Source organism: Athene noctua, chromosome 9 (genome assembly GCF_965140245.1).
Source record: "Athene noctua chromosome 9, bAthNoc1.hap1.1, whole genome shotgun sequence".
NCBI lineage: Eukaryota > Metazoa > Chordata > Aves > Strigiformes > Strigidae > Athene > Athene noctua.
Genome location: NC_134045.1, coordinates 14,029,952 through 14,047,931, shown reverse-complemented (window position 1 = coordinate 14,047,931; position 17,980 = coordinate 14,029,952). Strand labels below are relative to the sequence as shown.

The window sequence follows — 17,980 nt, the reverse complement described above, 5'->3', positions numbered from 1 at the left end:
ATGCAGGGCACGCAACAGGTGAATTCATGTAACTGGAGTCTGAACACAGTAACTTGGCAAACCACAGATGTCCCTACTTCTTCTTTTGCCTTGTGTGGGGGAAGAAACCCAAACCCTGTCCTACACAGCTTTACTACATTTTTACTCTCTTTGCAGTGAAGGCCGAATTTCCATCCAAGCCACATATTTTTAGTTCTATGTGAAGCTTCTTCCATCCATATTTAAGAAAAAAAGCAACAGTCCTAGATCCAGAGGTGTGTGCTGCCTGCTCATGCTCACCAACAGCAGTCTCACCCTCTCAGCTTTACTGGATTTCTCATCCTTACACCATCAACTGAAAGCTCACATCTGTACACAAGTTACTTTGCACCCCCGACCCTACTGAAAATAAAAGAATCTCCTTCCAATGGAAGAAAAAACAACATACCAAGATATGCTTTTAGTACCATGAAAATCATGTCTGTGGTGTGGCCTTTAGCTGCACGATTTTCCAGAAAATGTTTAGGCTTGTTGCTTTTTTCTGTCTGGAATATTCTTTAGCTCATGATTAAACCCAGTATCATTTCAGTTTCACAATTTGTAAAAACCCAAACATTTGATCCTTTGATTTTGCCTTTATAGCTTAGAAGTTTATTAACATATGCGGCTGAATACTTTTTAAAAACAAAACAAAACAAAGCAAAGCAACCAATAAAGTGAAGAAAACTGCAGTATTTCCGGAAAGACATTAAGTGCACTTAGACATAGAGGACCGTTTCCCTGCCGCAGCCACTGTCTGTAAACACACTAGCTCCTCCTCTTTCCAATGGTCATGGAAATTTAAGAAAGCAACTAAGCCCTTATTTCTCTAGCCAAGACCAAGTCAGAAATGTAACGTTTGAGACTCATAACACATCACTAAAACATGATGATAAAGGAGATACTTCCCCCTCAAATAAAGAAAAGGTCTTGTTGGGAGACTGCAAGCTCTTCTCCATCCCAGGAGCAGAGGCTGGTGCAGATGTCTTCCAGTGCAGGCACCAGTCTGTAGAGTAAGGCCTTACTCTCACACTGAGGAGTAGGGGATTTTCACCCCCCTTACATGTCAGTAGCAGTCTCTTCAGTTCAAACAAGCAGACATTTAACTGAAATTCCTAGGAGGAGAAACAACAGGTCTACCTGTCCAGGGTCCACTGGCAAAGAGAAGGTTAGGGTGAGGCTCTGCACATCATTTTTCCTTATATCTCAGGTGATCACATATCCTAAGCCAAAAAGAAATAGGCCTTCCATAATTTTCCTCCTTGAATATTATTGCAGCCCTGCTGAAACATCAGTACATTATAAAATACATTTGCTTTCTTACTATACTAGTTAGATGAGATCATGTTCAGCTCAGTGAAACAAAACCTGTTTTCAAACAGATACACAGTTCCAATAGACAGTCTGCTCCTCTGAATTGCCAGCAGCTGTAGGACCAAAGTCCCCTGGGCTCAGAAAGGTTTTCCTTCCTTCCTTGATAGCTATTTGATCGAATTTGTCCTAAAACATGCCAGTCTGCAGAGTTTTGAAAACCCTGGTTTTATGCAGTCTACAAATTATTTTTTTTAATAATCTGAGTTTCACCATAAACAGAAATAAAAAGCTTCATATAGAAACTTACCCTTTTGTGCTTAGCATGAACTGATTATTTCAAGAGACTGTAAGGAGACAGATTACATAGCATTACAATATTCCGCAGTCTTAATTAAATGTTTGATTAAGCATAAGTTGTGTCAGTAGCAGACAATTCAAAAAATCGAGAGAAACAGGTTTTGTACTTTAAAGATAAGATATAATGTGACTTTTTTTTGCAGGTAGCATGGCTGAAAGAGCCCATCACCAAAATACTTATTGTTCAACAACTCAAGCCAAGCGGCTGCTTTGCGGGAGTCCTAACTTCAAAGCACAGAAATTTCAGGAATTGGCTAGAAATCAAGTGCTATAATGGCAAGAAACAGACATTAAAGTCTTCTTGCATTTGTGTATAATAATCACCTCCTGCCATCTCATAGACACAAAAACCCCGCCACCCTAACCTCTCAGTCACTCCACCGTGAGATGTCTGTGCCCTGTGGTACAGGCGATGCTGGCCGGGGTGAGGGCAGGAGGACCAGAAGAGGAAGGAAGAGCCATGCTGCTGCCTGCCACGGGCATGACAGACAGAGCCCTACACCCGACTTACATGCCAAGTCTGAGCAGGAGATCTCTCCAGAGAGATTACAAGAGCCCAGGTCCAGCTGACCTCAGCTTTGCCAACCAGGAGGAGCTGTGCTTAATCCCCAACAAATTCAAGGCTAGGTAAAGTCTGAGTTAACCTCTATTATTTCACAGGATAAACTAGCGTCTCCCTTTTATTGAGGGCAGAGGGCTGTGGGGGAGGAAGGCTTTGAAGATGAGGGTATGTATGATCTGATACTTTAAATGCATGTTGTTAAATATGTAGAGGAAGCATGTTCCCAAAATAGGAGATTTTATGCCAACAAACAAGGTAAAGCGGGTCCATCCAACATCAACACTTGCACTTGCCAATTCCCCTGCTGCACTGCACATCAGCCTCTTGACTATTTCCTAACAGCCTTTAACCCAGCCTCCCAGCGCCCTGACTGGCTGTTACTCCCATTAAAGTCTGGAGAAAGCCAGCTGTAGCCTTTGGCAGTTCCCAAGCTGAAGTTCCCGATGCCTCCCCCAGCACGAGGCAGTGCTGCAGTAAGCCTCCTATGCTCCACCCAGGTCCAAATTCACAGCCTAGCTGAAGGAAGAACATTTTACCCGGCTGCCTGGGCTCAGGCTGCTCCTGCTGTGAGCCCAGCCAGCCGCGCTGTGTGTGAAGGCAACAGCGCCCAGGCATTGAGAGAACTTTGAGGCAGGCCACAAGGCTTGCCGGGCCTGCAGCTCCCAGGGGATGCCTGGCTGAGCACCGGTGGAAGCACGCCACTGAACCCGCGCCGGCTGCTGACCGCCACCTCGTGCGAGCAGGGCTGGAACAAACCCCCTCGCGCTGCAATTCCTCGGAACCAAGAGGAGATGCTGACCTGAGACCTAGAACAGAGCGCGAGCCACAGGCAGACCACCCTACTGCTTTACACGGGACAGGCTATGCAAAGTATTTCCATCAACTACTGTTAGAGAACGACAGCATTTTCAACAGTTTAGCCCCTGGCAGACTCACAGTGGAGACCTCTGCACCTTCATCCTTTCTGCTCACCAGCACCCCTTCTCCTCCACCCCAGCCCACAGCTCCAGCCCCAGCTCACTCGTTTGGGGCTATGCCCTTCAACACAGCCACAGCTACAAGCAACTTTCAGTTCTGTAGCATAAGTAATACAAAATTAGCACTGGTTTAATTTCTCTTGTTCAGTTTCTCCGGTGCCCCCAGCTTTCAGACCAAGGTGAGCTTTTGATACATAGTTATGGTGAACCTTTCAGGAGGAGGAAGATAATCATTTGCGACCTGGATTACTGCAGAATTCAATTTACTTTGCAGCATGCTTTATGCTGGTCTGTAGCTATTAAAGGGAGACACTTTCCAGTTGAGGAGCGTGCAGCAATGCACAGCTAAACTACTTTTCTCGGGGTTCCCCAGTGCCATCGAGCCCCCTGGCCTGCACACTTGCACCGGGAACAGCCACCTTGTGCATTGCCCCAGGGCCCTCCTCCCCTGGAGCTCGCCCCAGCTCTCAGGGTAACATGCTTAGAGTCAGACAGTTCGCAGGAATGCAGTAACAAACGAAACCTTTTTCTCTTATCTAGCCAGACACAACTGACCACTTGCTTCTCTCTGCCTGCCATGAATCTACCTCCAGATTGGTCCAAGACACAGAATTTAGAAGAATACCCTCAGGCAAAGAAATATGGAGAGAATTCCCTCTTGATTTTGTTTTGGGGTTTTTTTGTTTGTTTTCCTCCTCAATAGACAACCATTTTCCTTAAAATTAGCTGCACCATTCCTCAGTAAAATGATTTTCAGCCTGTAGCAACCAGTGCATAACTTTTTCAAGGTACCCTAGAACAGCAGCACATTCCAACTGAAGTATCCACATGTGTTGCAAAGCAACCAGAACCAAAGATTCTAAAAGCATAAGATATAAAAGCTCTTAAGGTAAGTCACCCTTGCTGGAAAGTACGCCATCTCTGGCATGTTGCTGCATTCCCACCTGCTGCAAAGCCATGATCCCCACAATGTGAACAGGCTGCTTCCCAGCCAAATAACCTTTTTTTTTTGGGGTGTGGTGTTGGGGTGTCAGTATAACATTAGCAGGATGACCATCTAAATCAGAGACCCAGTCTGAACAGTTTCATTCATAGATGACTACGTATCTATGGTTTCCCACACAGCTGAGAACACATGGCCCACCTGCATTCACTCTTGAGGAAGTATTAACGAGGAAGTTATATGTAGCTTAAACTAAGAGTTTGTCATACCTGTAATGTTATTACAGAATATTTTCTTGAACAGTTAAAAGTCAAAGACAATGCAATCCCCATTTATGAGGCTGGTTGCAGTTTAATTTTTTTTTTTTTTGGAGATAGATTAAACACATCTAAGCACTGAAAATAACAGTAAAAGAACTAGTACTCAATCTTGGCTGGTAATTTAGAAATTAAGCCTAGAGACTACCCTTCAGGAGAGTTATTTGCCCTCCCTCCTTTTCATTCCTTAAATTTAGAACAAAGTCCCAAAATGTGTCTTGACAATTCCTCCAATGTTACAAACTTTTTCAATAATAGGCAAATATAACATTCTAGGCTATGTAGTTCTCTGAGAAATTAAAACCTCTGAACGAGCACCAGCAAACATGTTCAGCTAACATTTACACTTGTTTGGTTTGCACAGAACTTACAACCATTTATTGCAAGGGGGAAAAAAATAGCAACAGCAAAGAATTTGCTTACCATTAGTTACCATAGGCATTTTTATTACATTAAAACTTTTAACATTTATCAGAATACTGGGTCAGGGAAGAGCAGAAGGGAGAATAACTTAAAAAATATAAGAAAAAAGCAGCCTTGCTGGGAACTATTGTTTAGAAAAATTAACCAACAGCAGAGTAGGAGCTTCCTGAAATAAGTGTTGTAGCATTTATCTACAGAAGGACATGATGAATCCTGGTAGTCTCACAAAAGTTCAGTGTTGTTGAACCTCCAAAGTAAACACAATAAAAAAGCAACCATTTTAAAAATTTATTTCTCTATACCCCTTTTGTCTAGAACCGTGTCCTTCCAGAAAGCATCTTATGACTTCTCATGTTCTCAGACCTTGCAAGGGTCAAGGAAAACTCTTCCTGTAAAACAGCACACACCATTCCAGAGTTCAATTTTGCACAGAAGACGAGTAGTTGACAAAGACTATGCCATAATACCAAAGTTTAAATGATTATTTTAAGAAAAGGTAGGCTTCTCCTACTGATCACTTCTTGCTATTAAACATAACAATCCAGACAATCTCATTCAAGAATTTCCCAATACACTGATCATTAGAAAGTGTGTTGTGGAAGGATTCCTCAGATACTTGTCATGTTTATTATCCCCTCCCTAGCCACCTGCATCTGGCTAAGGGAAATCCAAGTAGCCCAACACAACAGTTTTATCTTAGCATCCAAAAAACAAATTTTAATTGATAAGCCAGTAGTGGTAAATAAATAAAGCCATAGTTACTAATTAATTCATCCCCAACTCCCACACTACTAATGGTCAGTCTAAAAAACCTTAGCTGACCATAATTAAAAGAAAATAGGAATATACATAAAACCAGCTGTCTTAGACAGCATTTTTATTAAAAATGGATACACAGAGACATAGCAGCATTTACAATAAAGGGTTCTTAAAAAGGCATCAAGTTGGAAGCCAACCATTTGAAAAAGGAGCTTGGAAATGTCTTCCACAGCACTTTTTGCCCATTTTGTCAATAGGGGACAGTATAACTGTAGATTATCCAAAGGACAAACAGGCACAGTAACTAATCTTATCTTCAAGCCCTTTTTCTCAAGTTGGTCTCATCAAGCATCACCCTCCATAGCAGCATTTGGAGCACTCTTCCGTGTTCTTTTAAGTGGCTGGTGTACTTGATCCATTTCTTTAAAATATTTTAATGTTCAATAAAAATATTTCAAATAGAAAAGTTCTTCTGTCACAAAAAAGGTAGGGTTTCCTTTACAGATTCCATAAAAGCTTATGAACTTCACTGGCAGCATTTCTATAATGGAGCAGGAGTTAGAACCAGCAGAACAGGCACTTCAGCAAGACTGTCTGTCAACAGCTTCTAAAGTCATATTGGCTTCAACCCAGAAGACTGTTTCTTACTACTTTGGGGTGGTGTAAGGACACCAGTGGGGAAAGGTGAAGTCCTATTTTGCTCAGCCAATATGGCTTGTTTTGCTTGAGCTTTGTCCTGAAAGCACATGAAAAGGAGAAAAAAAAATAGTCTCTTCACTTTGGTGTATCTATGCAACAGATCAATATAATTCAGTGTTTTATAACTTGATAGATTGCTAATCTGGAAATGCATATCTGTATCTAACCCCTCTAATAGGAACTGATAAATCATGCAGTACACAACAGTGAATACAAACATCAAGAGGTCAGTATTAACTTTTGGAATCTGACAATCAGCATTACTGTACTTGTATCAAGGAAACAAAATTCAGAAGCAACTGACCAGGAAGAGCTTTAACTTCTACAACTAAATGACAAATAAAAAACCTCCAATATATTAGATTAACTACAATTTGTAGGACTAGATTTTGATCTTCTGCAAATTTCTCATGCTATAAAAGACTCAACTTCTTGTCAATTACCACTGTCCCATGAGATCAGTGTCAAGTGATCAGTCTTTATTTTCTCTTCTCCATCAGACAAAGTTGTATTACATGTATTTCCTATAGAGAAAGGTCTAACATACAGTATTTGAAGCATCCCAAAGGGTAGAAATATGCTTCTGATTTCTAGGGTAATTATTTTCTGTTTGAGATGAGAGGCTGAAGTCAATCACTTTTTTTTAAACTAAAACTGAACAAGTCGGGTCTCTTTTGCAAGAATTTTGCAACTGGAGTACAGTCTTATGCCTTTTATCATCTGCATACACTCAAGTCTCAATTTGATAAGGCTTGACTTAAGTTCAGTTTGAACCAAAGAAGAAACAAGATGTTAAGAGATATTACAGACAGCTTTTGTCTTTATTATGCATATACATACCAGCAAATCCAAGCTGTTTATGTGCGTTTGTATATTGTGCAAGTCTTCAGGAGCTACACCTCTAAAGTGTTTGAGTTTGGAGCTTCCTACTTCCCTTATAGCCATTGCAAATGGAACCATCCATTTTACACATTCCTCTATCTCACACCATTCATAACCTGGAAGACAGGACATATATTTATCTCCCTACATGAAGCGTGACATTTGTATACACATTAGACTTAGTTTATAAATGCCAATACCTGAAACTTTCTGCATCAACTCAGATGAGGAGAAGTGATACAAAGCAGAAGCTGCAAGTACTCCATAGGTATATTCCAAGCAGCCAATATCCAGCACACAGAGATCCAAGAGCTACAACACAACAGATGTTTAATAAGTCTATCACAAGAACACCTTTTTTCCCCAAGTGAAATAGCATTTGAAGGAAATCAGTCTTACCTCTGCTATTTGTACAAATATTTGCTGTGGATATTGTGGCAGCAATACCTCATAAAGCTCATTTAAATATGCAACTTGCATGTAAATGTTTAGCCATGATACAACTGTCAGTGGATTTAAGTTCCAGTTGAGAGCCTGAAAGAGTAGACATGCACAAGATTTCAGTATAATTAAAGAGTTCCTAACTTAAACCATGCAACTTCATGTACTCCAGATCAGAAGCTGTAATTCCAGTTCATCAAGGCATCTTTGAAACACACAGATCTAATCCTCTCCTGTACCTCCTCCTGCTGATAGGGTGGGGGAACAATTAATTTTGCTAATATGCACATACTGGTGGATGCTTTAAATCACTTGTTACCTAGAGAACACTGTTTTCTAATTAGAAAGAGAAATTGTGCCTCTTAGCAGCACATAAGATTAACTGAGGCTCTCTGCTTTTAGTCTGATTATGCTATACATTTTTAAAAACTAAAGTAGAACTAATTCCACTTTGAAATATTACCTTCATGATGATCAATTCCATACTGAGGATTTCATCTTCTGTACAAGCTCCATCTGTAACATACGCAAACTGGTGCAACTTTGGTGGATAAATTTCCTGAAAGATAGGAGATCAAGTATTAATTTGTGGAATAGGTTGTAACTAATCTCGTGTGCTAAAGAAAAAAAGAAAAAGAAAAAAGGAACAACCCACCACTAGTTCAGCATTTCAAAACAGAGAGAGAAAAAAACCCCAAACCCCCCACCCTAAGTGATGATGTTGTACTCTGCCTTTAACATACAGATTTCTTGTTCAACATTTCTGCTTGTAGCCTTCACCTTTCACTTTTGATGGACCAGTACAACATGCATTATACTTGACTACAGCAGTACTGCAACGGTATCATAATTGACATCTAGATTTTTTTTATACATATTAAAGAAAAGGCCTTTTTTCCCTTGCTTAAGAAGAACAGATTGAAGAATAATAGCCCTCTTAAAAGACAAACAGTAAGAACCTAAAAAGCACTATGGATTTTAATAGTTCAATTTGTTCCAGTAAATAAAGAATAGCTGTGACTATCATCCAGTAGGTACTCTATTGACAACAGAATTGCAACAAGTGGTCTCTGTATACAGCAGCCAGCCAAAAACTCCTTTAGCAACTGCAATTAAAAACTTTATATTTATTCCAACACTGAAAAGACTATCCTTTTAATATTAAAGAGATATACTGTGATGTTAGCTAGTCTTTAGCAACTTCTAAAAAAAAAAATCAAAAAGAGGAATTTGAAAATAAAAAAGGATTTTTTTTGGTCTCCTAGCTGAAAAGTCATAGCAACAAACTCCATAGAGCCTGCCAAAATGCATCTAGTGTACAATAAGTGCACTGTTTGTCCATTCACATTTTTATGTTTAAATAAAGCTGGTTATACTTACCTCAAGCTTTGCTGCTATGAATAAAGAAGAGATACCAATAAGCTGCAATAGTGTTTTTACAACATTCTGTTGTGTTGCCATAAACCGATCAAAGAAATCTTGTGCTAAATAAAAAGTTTCTCTATGAAGCTTGTAGACTTCACAAACCTGGAGAGACATCAGAGATTACAAAGGTCAAGAACAGTGTTACAGAGACAAAACCAGATGCTACAGATGTACTCAAAAAAAGCAAGAGCTAGACATAAGATTCATATTGGCTTTCTGTTTCACTGCTATTATGAAGTAAGATGTTAACTAAGAGCACGAGTTAAACAGTTTCCTTTGACACAAGATGACTGCCACTACAGTAACTCCCAAAACAAACAGATCAGAGTAAAAACCCTTTTAGGAAATGCATGCACATGTTCTAACAATGTCAGAACATCAGTTCTTCATTTTTGCAAAGATGCATCATTCCAACACCTCAAAAGAGAAAATTCTCAGAATTACTTTAGAACTAAGAACAGAAACTATGCCACCAAGTCATCCAAACAGCAAAAAAAAAAAAAGACTCACATGCAGAGTTGTACTACATTCTACATGTCCAAAACAGAGCAGTTGAGAGATGCATCTGGTCTCTAAGACACCACACCTTCCTTTTTACAATGACTTTCATAATCATTTGTGCAGCTTTTATCTGTGGTGTGACCTTAAAAAGCTTACATTGTGGAGCTTTAGAGACAAACTGTTTATTATCCACAATAATAGAAATGAATATCAGAATATACTGTCAGTTTGTATACCATCACCTCAATCCATTATATATTCTTTTTTAAAGTTTGCTGCCATTGACAAACCTTAAGACAAAGATGAGCATCTAGTGCTGAATGAGTTATGCAAAGATCATGAAGCATGATCATGACAGTTATTAGTACACTTCAACAAAAGCACACTTGAAATACTCACAAGCACTGAAAAGCTTACCTCCATTAGCCAGTCTAGAAGGATTGTTCTCATTTTAGGTTGCAGGAGAGGGTGCCTTTGCATATAAAGTTTATCCCTCACATATGTCTCGTCTTTATTTATCATGTTTTTCCATACATCCTCCCTGTTTGCCCAGCTAAGACAAATCAATATGTTTAGTATCAAATATAAGACTAAAAGAAGGCAGACAAGCAGAAGCAAAATGGCACACTTACCCTAGAACTGGTAAAGGTGAAGCTCTAGTTGGAACAACACTTAGAGGTATAAAGTGAGAGTAATCAACACCAACTGGATCATCATCTTTATCCGGAGTAGGAATCAGCATATGGGCATTTTTGTGAACATTATTCCAGGATGGCTATTAAATGAAATATGAGATTTTACACTGTGCCTTTTAAAATAATCATTTTAGTTGTAAATAAGAGATAAGACATTGGCAAGAAACTACAGTTACCTCTTTAAACTGCACAAAATCGCTGAGATTGGAAGGGAGCTCTGTAGGTCATTTTGTCCAACCGCCCTGCTCAAGCAGGGTCACCTATAGGCAGCCACCCAGGACCATGTCCAGATGGCTTTGAATGTCTCCAAGGATGGAAGCCCCACAACCTCTCTGGGCAACACATGCACAAGTGCTTGGTCACCCCTGCCCTAAAAAAGTGTTTCCTGATGTTCAAAAGGAACAGCCTGTGCTTCAGTTTGTGTCCATCTCCTCTTGCCCTGTCACAGGGCACCACTTAAAAGAGCCTGGCTCCATTTTCTTTACAACCTTCCTTCAAGTACTGATATACAATGATACAATCTCCCTGAGCCGCCTTTTCTCCACGCTAAACAGTCCCAGCTCCCTCAGCCCTTCCTTATAGAACAGATGCTCTGGTCCCTTAATCATCTTAGTGGCCCTTTGCTGGACTCTTTCTAGTATGTTCAAGTCTTTTGTACTGGGGAGCCCAGAACTGGACACAGTACTCCAGGTGTGACCTCAACCAGCAGTGAGTAGAGGGATGTTGCTTATTTTCAGAGTAAAGAAAGTTTGCAACTAAAGCTGATGAACAATTACCCTGTTCTCCTTTTGAAGGAACACAACTATTTCACAAAAGAATATCCAAGTCAGATCTGGTCTCCTGTTATCACACTGCATTTTGTTTTTACCGGAAATATTTTGATTGAAAGCAAGATGCTTGCCTTCAGGTAAAGAATGAGCAGATGGAACTTTAAAAACCCAGTTTGTGATTATAATCATACAAAGACAAGATCAGGATTTCTGGTAAGGAATATGTAGATGCAATGCCTGAAGTTGTGGTTCCACGCAAAGCAACCTTGACAATGAACACAGTAAAATACTAGGTTGTAGAATTGTTCTTACTCATTCATCTTGCTGTGCTAAGATGAAAAAACAAAGCACTTACGATTCAACTGTTTTCAGAATAAAAGCAAGCACATGTTAAGCAATTGCCACTAAAGTATCAAGTTGACCAGTCCATATACAGAATTTCGCCAAGGTCTGCAAACATCAGACATCTGACACTCCACCTTTCCTATCCTTTTATTTGGACCAGAACTTCACTTTAAGTTTACTCTTCTACTGGCTCACTTTCTTAAACAAGATCTTGGTGGACACTTCACACAGTTCCCCAGGAAAATACTAGCTTTTTTAAACCTTTTTTGTTTTATTTTGCAGAATACAGAGCCAGCCCCATGTCATCATGCCTAAGCAAATTAAAATTTGGCATTTCTGCTTAATAGTGAAGTGAGCCATCTTGCTGTGAACTGCCCTGTTCTGCAGTGCTGAAAGGACAGAAATCCCTAACAAGATTCCTAGTGTGCTTCAAGAAGAAAGATGAGCCACAACCCCCCGCCCCGAAGAATCATTAAGTGTTAACAAGTAAAATGCTCTACATTAATTTTTACCTCTTGCAAAGAAGGTTCCACACCTGTTATTTGTCCTGTCCTACATCACTTTCCAGCAAAATGGCTACCCTCTAGCACCAGCTTCAGAAACAGAAACCACTGACTTGATGAAACAAAACCCACATTTCACAGTTCACTCACAGCTAAGACTGCTTTGTATTCTGAGTTACTGACACACAGATGGGTAGTTTTTCTTCTTAGAGTTCTACATGCAAATCTAGCATAGCTACATACCCAGCCACGCCACAATTTTATTTGGGTGAGGGAAGGCAAAAAGAGGGAATAGTATCTTTATCTTAAAAGTGACAGATTCCTTATGCACTGAAAGTTTGAATAAAAGTGTCACATCAGCATTGCTTTAAGTTAATTTTTGTCCTCCCTCAATACTAGACTTTAGTTACACTTTGTCCTCCAAATTGCACAGCAATCCCAGCTGCTAACAGCCTTTGGAGAAGTGCTGCTTTGTCAGTTAATCAGCAAACCAACAGAAGAGCAGTAACATTACATAATGTCTATTTAAAGGTGACTAATATGCCAGCAGCTTCTGAAAGACAAGGGATTTGCTCCAAAGTTCTCAACCAAAGTAGATACCTCACATACTGTACTGCAGCAACAATTGACTTATGAGATTTCACTACCCTCCATCTTCTATAAGGAAATGTAAATCAAGACTCAGGAGCCTCTTAAGCACTTTGAGAAGTGAAAAAGTTTTTGACTAGTTAATATCACTCACCAAAACAACTGGGGAAAAGATGCAAGCAACAAAAATCTGGCTTAGCTAGAGACAAGAACGAAAGAAATGTGCAGGGCCCTCAAAAGCATGAAGCTACCAGGAAGGGAGACAGAAGTCTGAATTAGTGTGAGAGCACTATAGCTCTGGCATGGGTTTTGGTTGAGGGAATGAGCATATTAATCAGACTCCTGAGTCTTTAAAGCAGATTCAGCAAGACATTAAACAAAAACTAAGAAACAATATCAAGAAACTGCATTATACCACACTAACTGTAAGGAAATGGAAGCGACCACTGGAAAAAGAAACAATTTAAGGTGGGGAGGGTGTGAGGAAACCATAAAGACCTTCCTCTGGGCTTGCACGGAGCCAACCCAAAAGCAGGGAGCTGCCAAAAAGTGACAGATGTTACAGAGAATCTGTGCAGCCTAATGGAGGAAATCCTACTGTCCTGGGCTTACTTCTGAGGCAAATAGGAGCTGAGTAAGATGCAAGCCAAAAATCAATGGGGAAAACTACCTCTTCAAATCTATATGGAGCCCAGCAAGAAAGCTTGGTGACACCCACAGTAATATTCCAGATACAGAAATAGAACAATTTATCAGATACAGATCTGTACCTCAGACCCCAGAACTAGATACAGATTAGAGAAACTGAACTGAGGGCATGAAAAGGCTCATTAGGAATAGGAGCACCAAGAAGGGCAGAAGGTAGGTGACCAGAGAAGTCCATCAGAGCAGTCAAGCCCATACAGCTTCAAAAAAAGAAAACCCAGGAGTTCAGAGGTGTTGGTTAGTTTTTTTTAAAGCTCAGATGCTCCCTTCCACACTTGTGTTTTCTGCAGCATGTCATAACTCACTGATAAACCAAACGTTCATTTAAACAGATTTTTTTTTGGACATTCTTCAGGCACATAGGCCAGACAAAATGGAGCAGGTAGTGACCACTGGGGCTACTGGTTACAGGCAGAGCCTCCAGTGAAGCAGCCACACCTAAGAGTACAAGCTGCAGATACACTCGTGTGTCTCAGTGTGAGCTGGGAGCCACCAGAACAAGCTTCCACAGACCAGGACAAGGAAGGCAGCAGAAAAGCAGGGAAAGACAGTGACCCAGAACTGCATTCAAACAGCAAGCTCAGAGGATTTTCAGCATGGAAATCAAAAGCAGAGGAACAGCCCTGTTCCTCTCACCCTAAAAAACAACACTGTGTAACAGGCATCAATATCAACTACTACACTGCAGCCTTAGTTTGCCCATCAGACCTGTAATTCGAGCCATTTTGCACTCACTGGATGCACTGGTTTGAAGTATAGTTTTTCTTTGCCATCAGAAAGGGATTCCAGTTATTAAATAGGAAAGAGAAGAGCAACTCACATTATTAAGCTGTTTTGATTCTTTCTGAATAGCACAAGAGCTTCTATTACTTTTAGTTTTCTAAAGAGTCTGAATATTGTCCTGCCCCAAATTTGAGACAAATCAAGCTCTGAACCTGGATATAGTTTACATTCTTTATCTGTTTGTCTCAAAACTTGCAAGTTGTTTTTTGGGATTTTGCTTTTTTAAATTGGATCTTCCAATGATAACCCTGACTAGTTAAAGAAACTTTTTGGAGGATATTTTCAAACCAGTTAGGTGGAACATTTTGACAACAGTAAGACTGGATTCTGGAAAAAAGTCTAGTGAAAAGCTGGTCAAAACAATTTCTCCTTACCACCTGAAGTAGTTAGTTTCATCTGAAGAAATCAACTTCTATATTCAATTCCCCACTCTAGATGGAGGTGGCTATGTAATTTGTATCACAATTGCACAGATGACTCTAATCTAGTTAGATGAATTTTGTTTTACACGGAGCCTTGGAAGTGTATCTGTCCACAGAAAGCAGCCAGAATTAATATGAGAATTGCTAGCAGAATTACAGCAGTGCCAGTTCTCTAAAATCAAACACAGAATTTATGCAATATTCTGCTGTCACAAACCTGATGATATAGCCACCCTTTCATCACATAAAGGGCAATGGCATCCTAATTAAGAACTCAGGCCTTATGTTCAACAGAAACAAACTAATGAATTGACTATGAAGATGCTGTAAAGTGGGATGTGACTATGATATTTTGCCTTGTGCATAAACTAGTGTCAGTAAACAATTTATTTAATGTAGAAGTCATGTGGTATAGGCTGCAGTGGATTTATAGCTACTTGCATTTTAGAATTGTTGTGCCTCAACAGAATAACTATCTCACTGGCTATCATACAAGCCTGCTATACTGCTGCTGGAACCATAAACATATTCTCATTAGTGGCCCATGGCAATTTATATCAGAAAATAGCTGGTGTCACACCATAGACTGAAGAGCTGCTGCTGTGCAGCCAAATGTTAGCTTTTTTAAACAGCTCTGTAACAATCTGGCTACTTTGTCACAACAAAAAACCTTCTCTATGTAAGGATGGATACTCAGGTACCAATTTCATTTATGGTTTACTGAATCAAAGGACCAAATCCCACCAGTACCCTAAGCTTAACTTGAAAAATTCTCAAGTAAATATTCTGGATGCCAGCTGCCTAAACTATCTAAATTTGAATTTACCTATTATTCCTGAAGTAACACTGAATGGCTACCATGCCAGGAACACAAACAAGAAGAAAAAATTGGAAGTCTTTATGTACTTTCAGAGTTGAAGGTCAATGTATGCAAAACATATTTCAAGTTCTTTCCACTGTCTTTCCTAAAGAAGATAAAATTGGGTTTCCGTTGTGAGTTTTTTAACAATACCTTAATATTATGCAATAAACATGCACAAGAAGTCCTTGCTCGGCTCAAACAGAATTAATGTTTTGGTGAAGGAGAGAGCTGTGGTAAAGGACAGGCAGCTCTTCCTTGACAGAAGTGAGAAATTAGTTTAATATACTGCACAAAAGAAAGACAGAAGGGAAGAAGAGATCCCCTCATTAAATGCTCACCATTTGAGCCCGCTTAATATGTTGACTGATAACTAGTATACGCAGTTGCAACAAGCAGAGGCCATTCCAAACAATGATGCCCATCTGTTATGGTAGCACTTCAGTCTTAGAACTTCCAGCTGCCACTTCTGGTTAGATGTGCCACATTATGCATAGCCTTGCGTACCAAATGAGTACGGTCTGTACTCCCTGATCATGACTTTTGCAGCTTAAGTATCACCCTGCATATGCATTAACAGACTGAAGTCCTAGCAACAGTGACTGAGCAAGCATGTGTGTATGTACAGGAAAAAAACAACAAAAGGAGAGGAACAAACCTATCTCAGAAAACAGTCTACTCTGTTTTATTTCGAGTGGGCATCTCAATGTACAAAAGCATTGTGCTTTCAATACCATATACCAACATAGCATCCAGTGTAGATACCAGTAGTATCTCAGGTTCAAAGATTATAGGAAGGGCACTAAGGGAGCAAGAGGACAGTACTAAAGTTAGTTTTGACTTTGTAACTGAAATCATTATGTCATACTGAGAAAACTGGCAACAGTCACTACTAACCTCCACTGCAGGCCTGATTTCCACAGCTACATGACTTTACAGAAATTATCCCCCTGTTCTGCAGAGCAATGAAGCCTATTTTACTACTGCATTAGCATCCAGTAGAAACTTCAGTTCTAATCAGGAACCTCATACTCTGTCAGCCTTATAATGACACCTGTCAATTGGAATGGAGCTAATGTTGGAAGCAATGGGAGACCTTTTCTCTCTGCCAAGTGACACATGAATAGAGATACGACTGCAAAAAGAATACTTTCAAAAGATGATTCTGTTCATACGCTTAAGAGCCTTGTGCTTTGGCCTGCAAGGTACAGCACATAAGCACATGGCTGTACGGCTGGAACGCTCTAGAGAGGTCAATGCAGAGCCCCTCCAGATAGGCCTAAATGCATGTTATGGCTTTTGTAAGGTGTACACTTGCAATCCCAGGACAGCTGGATATACTGAAGTATTAACATAGTGTTTTAGACCAACACAGGCCTCATCTCTTGCAAAGACTCCAAAGGAACCTGTATGAGCTGAAGTGTTTCGCATTCTTGATCAGGCAGGGTTGACGGTCTCCCTCGCCCACTGCTATACAGCATCTGGTAGCCACGTACCTGTCGCACCACGTTCATTATAATAACGAGGCATTGCAAAATAGTAACAGGGTTAAGAAAGATTACAGGAGTATGATCTAAAGCCAAATTGGTTACCTGGTTTTCATACTGTTTTTTCCTAGCCATCTCCACTTTGGCAATTTCTTCATCAGGATCCTGTAAGAACTACAAAAAGGAATACATAATTTCAAGAGTACCAGCTGCAGGACAAGCGACCGTAGGCCACCACGAAGCATGCCCAGTCCCTCAGGACCGCAGCCCCGCAGCAGACCACCGCCCACCCAACACCCCGACCACCACATGGCCCCCGCCACCCAACAAAAGAGGCGATGGCCCGGAGGCCAAGCCCGGCGGTGGGGCAGGCGAGGGCCTGCAGGCACCCGGGTGGGCCGCCGGGCCCGGCCCGCACTCACCGTGGCCACATCGGCTTTCCTCTTGCGGGCTCGCATGGCGCACTCCGCACCCGCGTCCCCCTTGGCGGGAGCCTTCTCCTCCGCGCAGTCGCTGCCAAGAGAGGAGAAGCTGAGGGAGGCCCGGCCGCGGGGAGCCCCCTCAGGGGTGCCTGGCGGGGACCTCGGCCTACAGGGCCCGGCGCGGCCGGCGGACTCACCTCTCCCGGCGCATGGTGCCCGCCTGGGCTGGGTCGGGGCGAGCGGGAGGGCCGTGCAGGGAGCGGCCGAGCAGGCCCGTGCCCCAGCCCCCACAAAGGGCCGCGGAGGCGCGGGCACACGGTGCGGAAAGGGCGGCCGCCGCCCCGGGCCGGCCCCCGCCCGCCCGCCCCGCGGCCGGGCACCCCAGGAGGCTGCGGGGGCGCCCGCCGCCCCCCGCCCGCTCACCGGCTCCCTCGCTTGCTCACCGCCGCCGCGGACCCTCCCGGCCGAGCGCGCTGGGTGCCGGGGGGGTGCCGGGGGGGTGCCCGGCCGGCGCTGGCGGGGCGCGGGGGCAGGGCGGGAGCGCGGCGCGTGCGGGCTCCGTTGGGCGCCTCCTGCCTCACGGCGCGGCCGCTCCCGTCCCTGCGCACAGCGCGGCCCGCGCCGAGCGGGACATTTAAACGCGCGGCGCGGGGCCGCCTCCCCGCCCGCCCGCACACGTGGCCCCGCGCGCAGCGCCAGGGGCCGGCGCGCGGGCGGGGCGGGGTCTGTGGGGGGCGCGGCGGGGCGCCGGCGGGCCCTGGGGGAGCGGCGCGGGGCGCCGCG

The 17,980-nt window shown here is 42.3% G+C and overlaps 1 protein-coding gene across 1 annotated transcript; it reads right to left on the bottom strand.

Moving 5' to 3' along the window:
• Window positions 1-4,935: 4,935 nt before the first annotated feature.
• On the bottom strand, window positions 4,936-17,569 carry CCNE1 (cyclin E1). Its single transcript, XM_074913728.1, has 11 exons — window positions 17,395-17,569; window positions 17,198-17,288; window positions 16,881-16,949; window positions 10,251-10,393; window positions 10,036-10,171; window positions 9,073-9,219; window positions 8,156-8,251; window positions 7,651-7,785; window positions 7,452-7,563; window positions 7,210-7,367; window positions 4,936-6,406 (listed from the first exon to the last, which is right to left on the bottom strand). The coding sequence occupies exons 1-11, from the start codon at window positions 17,406-17,408 to the stop codon at window positions 6,284-6,286; spliced, it is 1,224 nt and encodes a 407-aa protein (XP_074769829.1). The 5' UTR covers window positions 17,409-17,569; the 3' UTR covers window positions 4,936-6,283.
• Between the last annotated feature and the right edge of the window lie 411 nt (window positions 17,570-17,980).

Excerpts from the sequence above, each read along its gene's own strand:
- CCNE1 (XM_074913728.1), bottom strand. Across the intron at positions 8,252-9,072 it reads TCATAGCAGCAAAGCTTGAG|GAAATTTATCCACCAAAGTT; the intron begins GTAAGTATAACC and ends CCTATCTTTCAG. Across the intron at positions 7,564-7,650 it reads TATTTGTACAAATAGCAGAG|CTCTTGGATCTCTGTGTGCT; the intron begins GTAAGACTGATT and ends GTTGTGTTGTAG.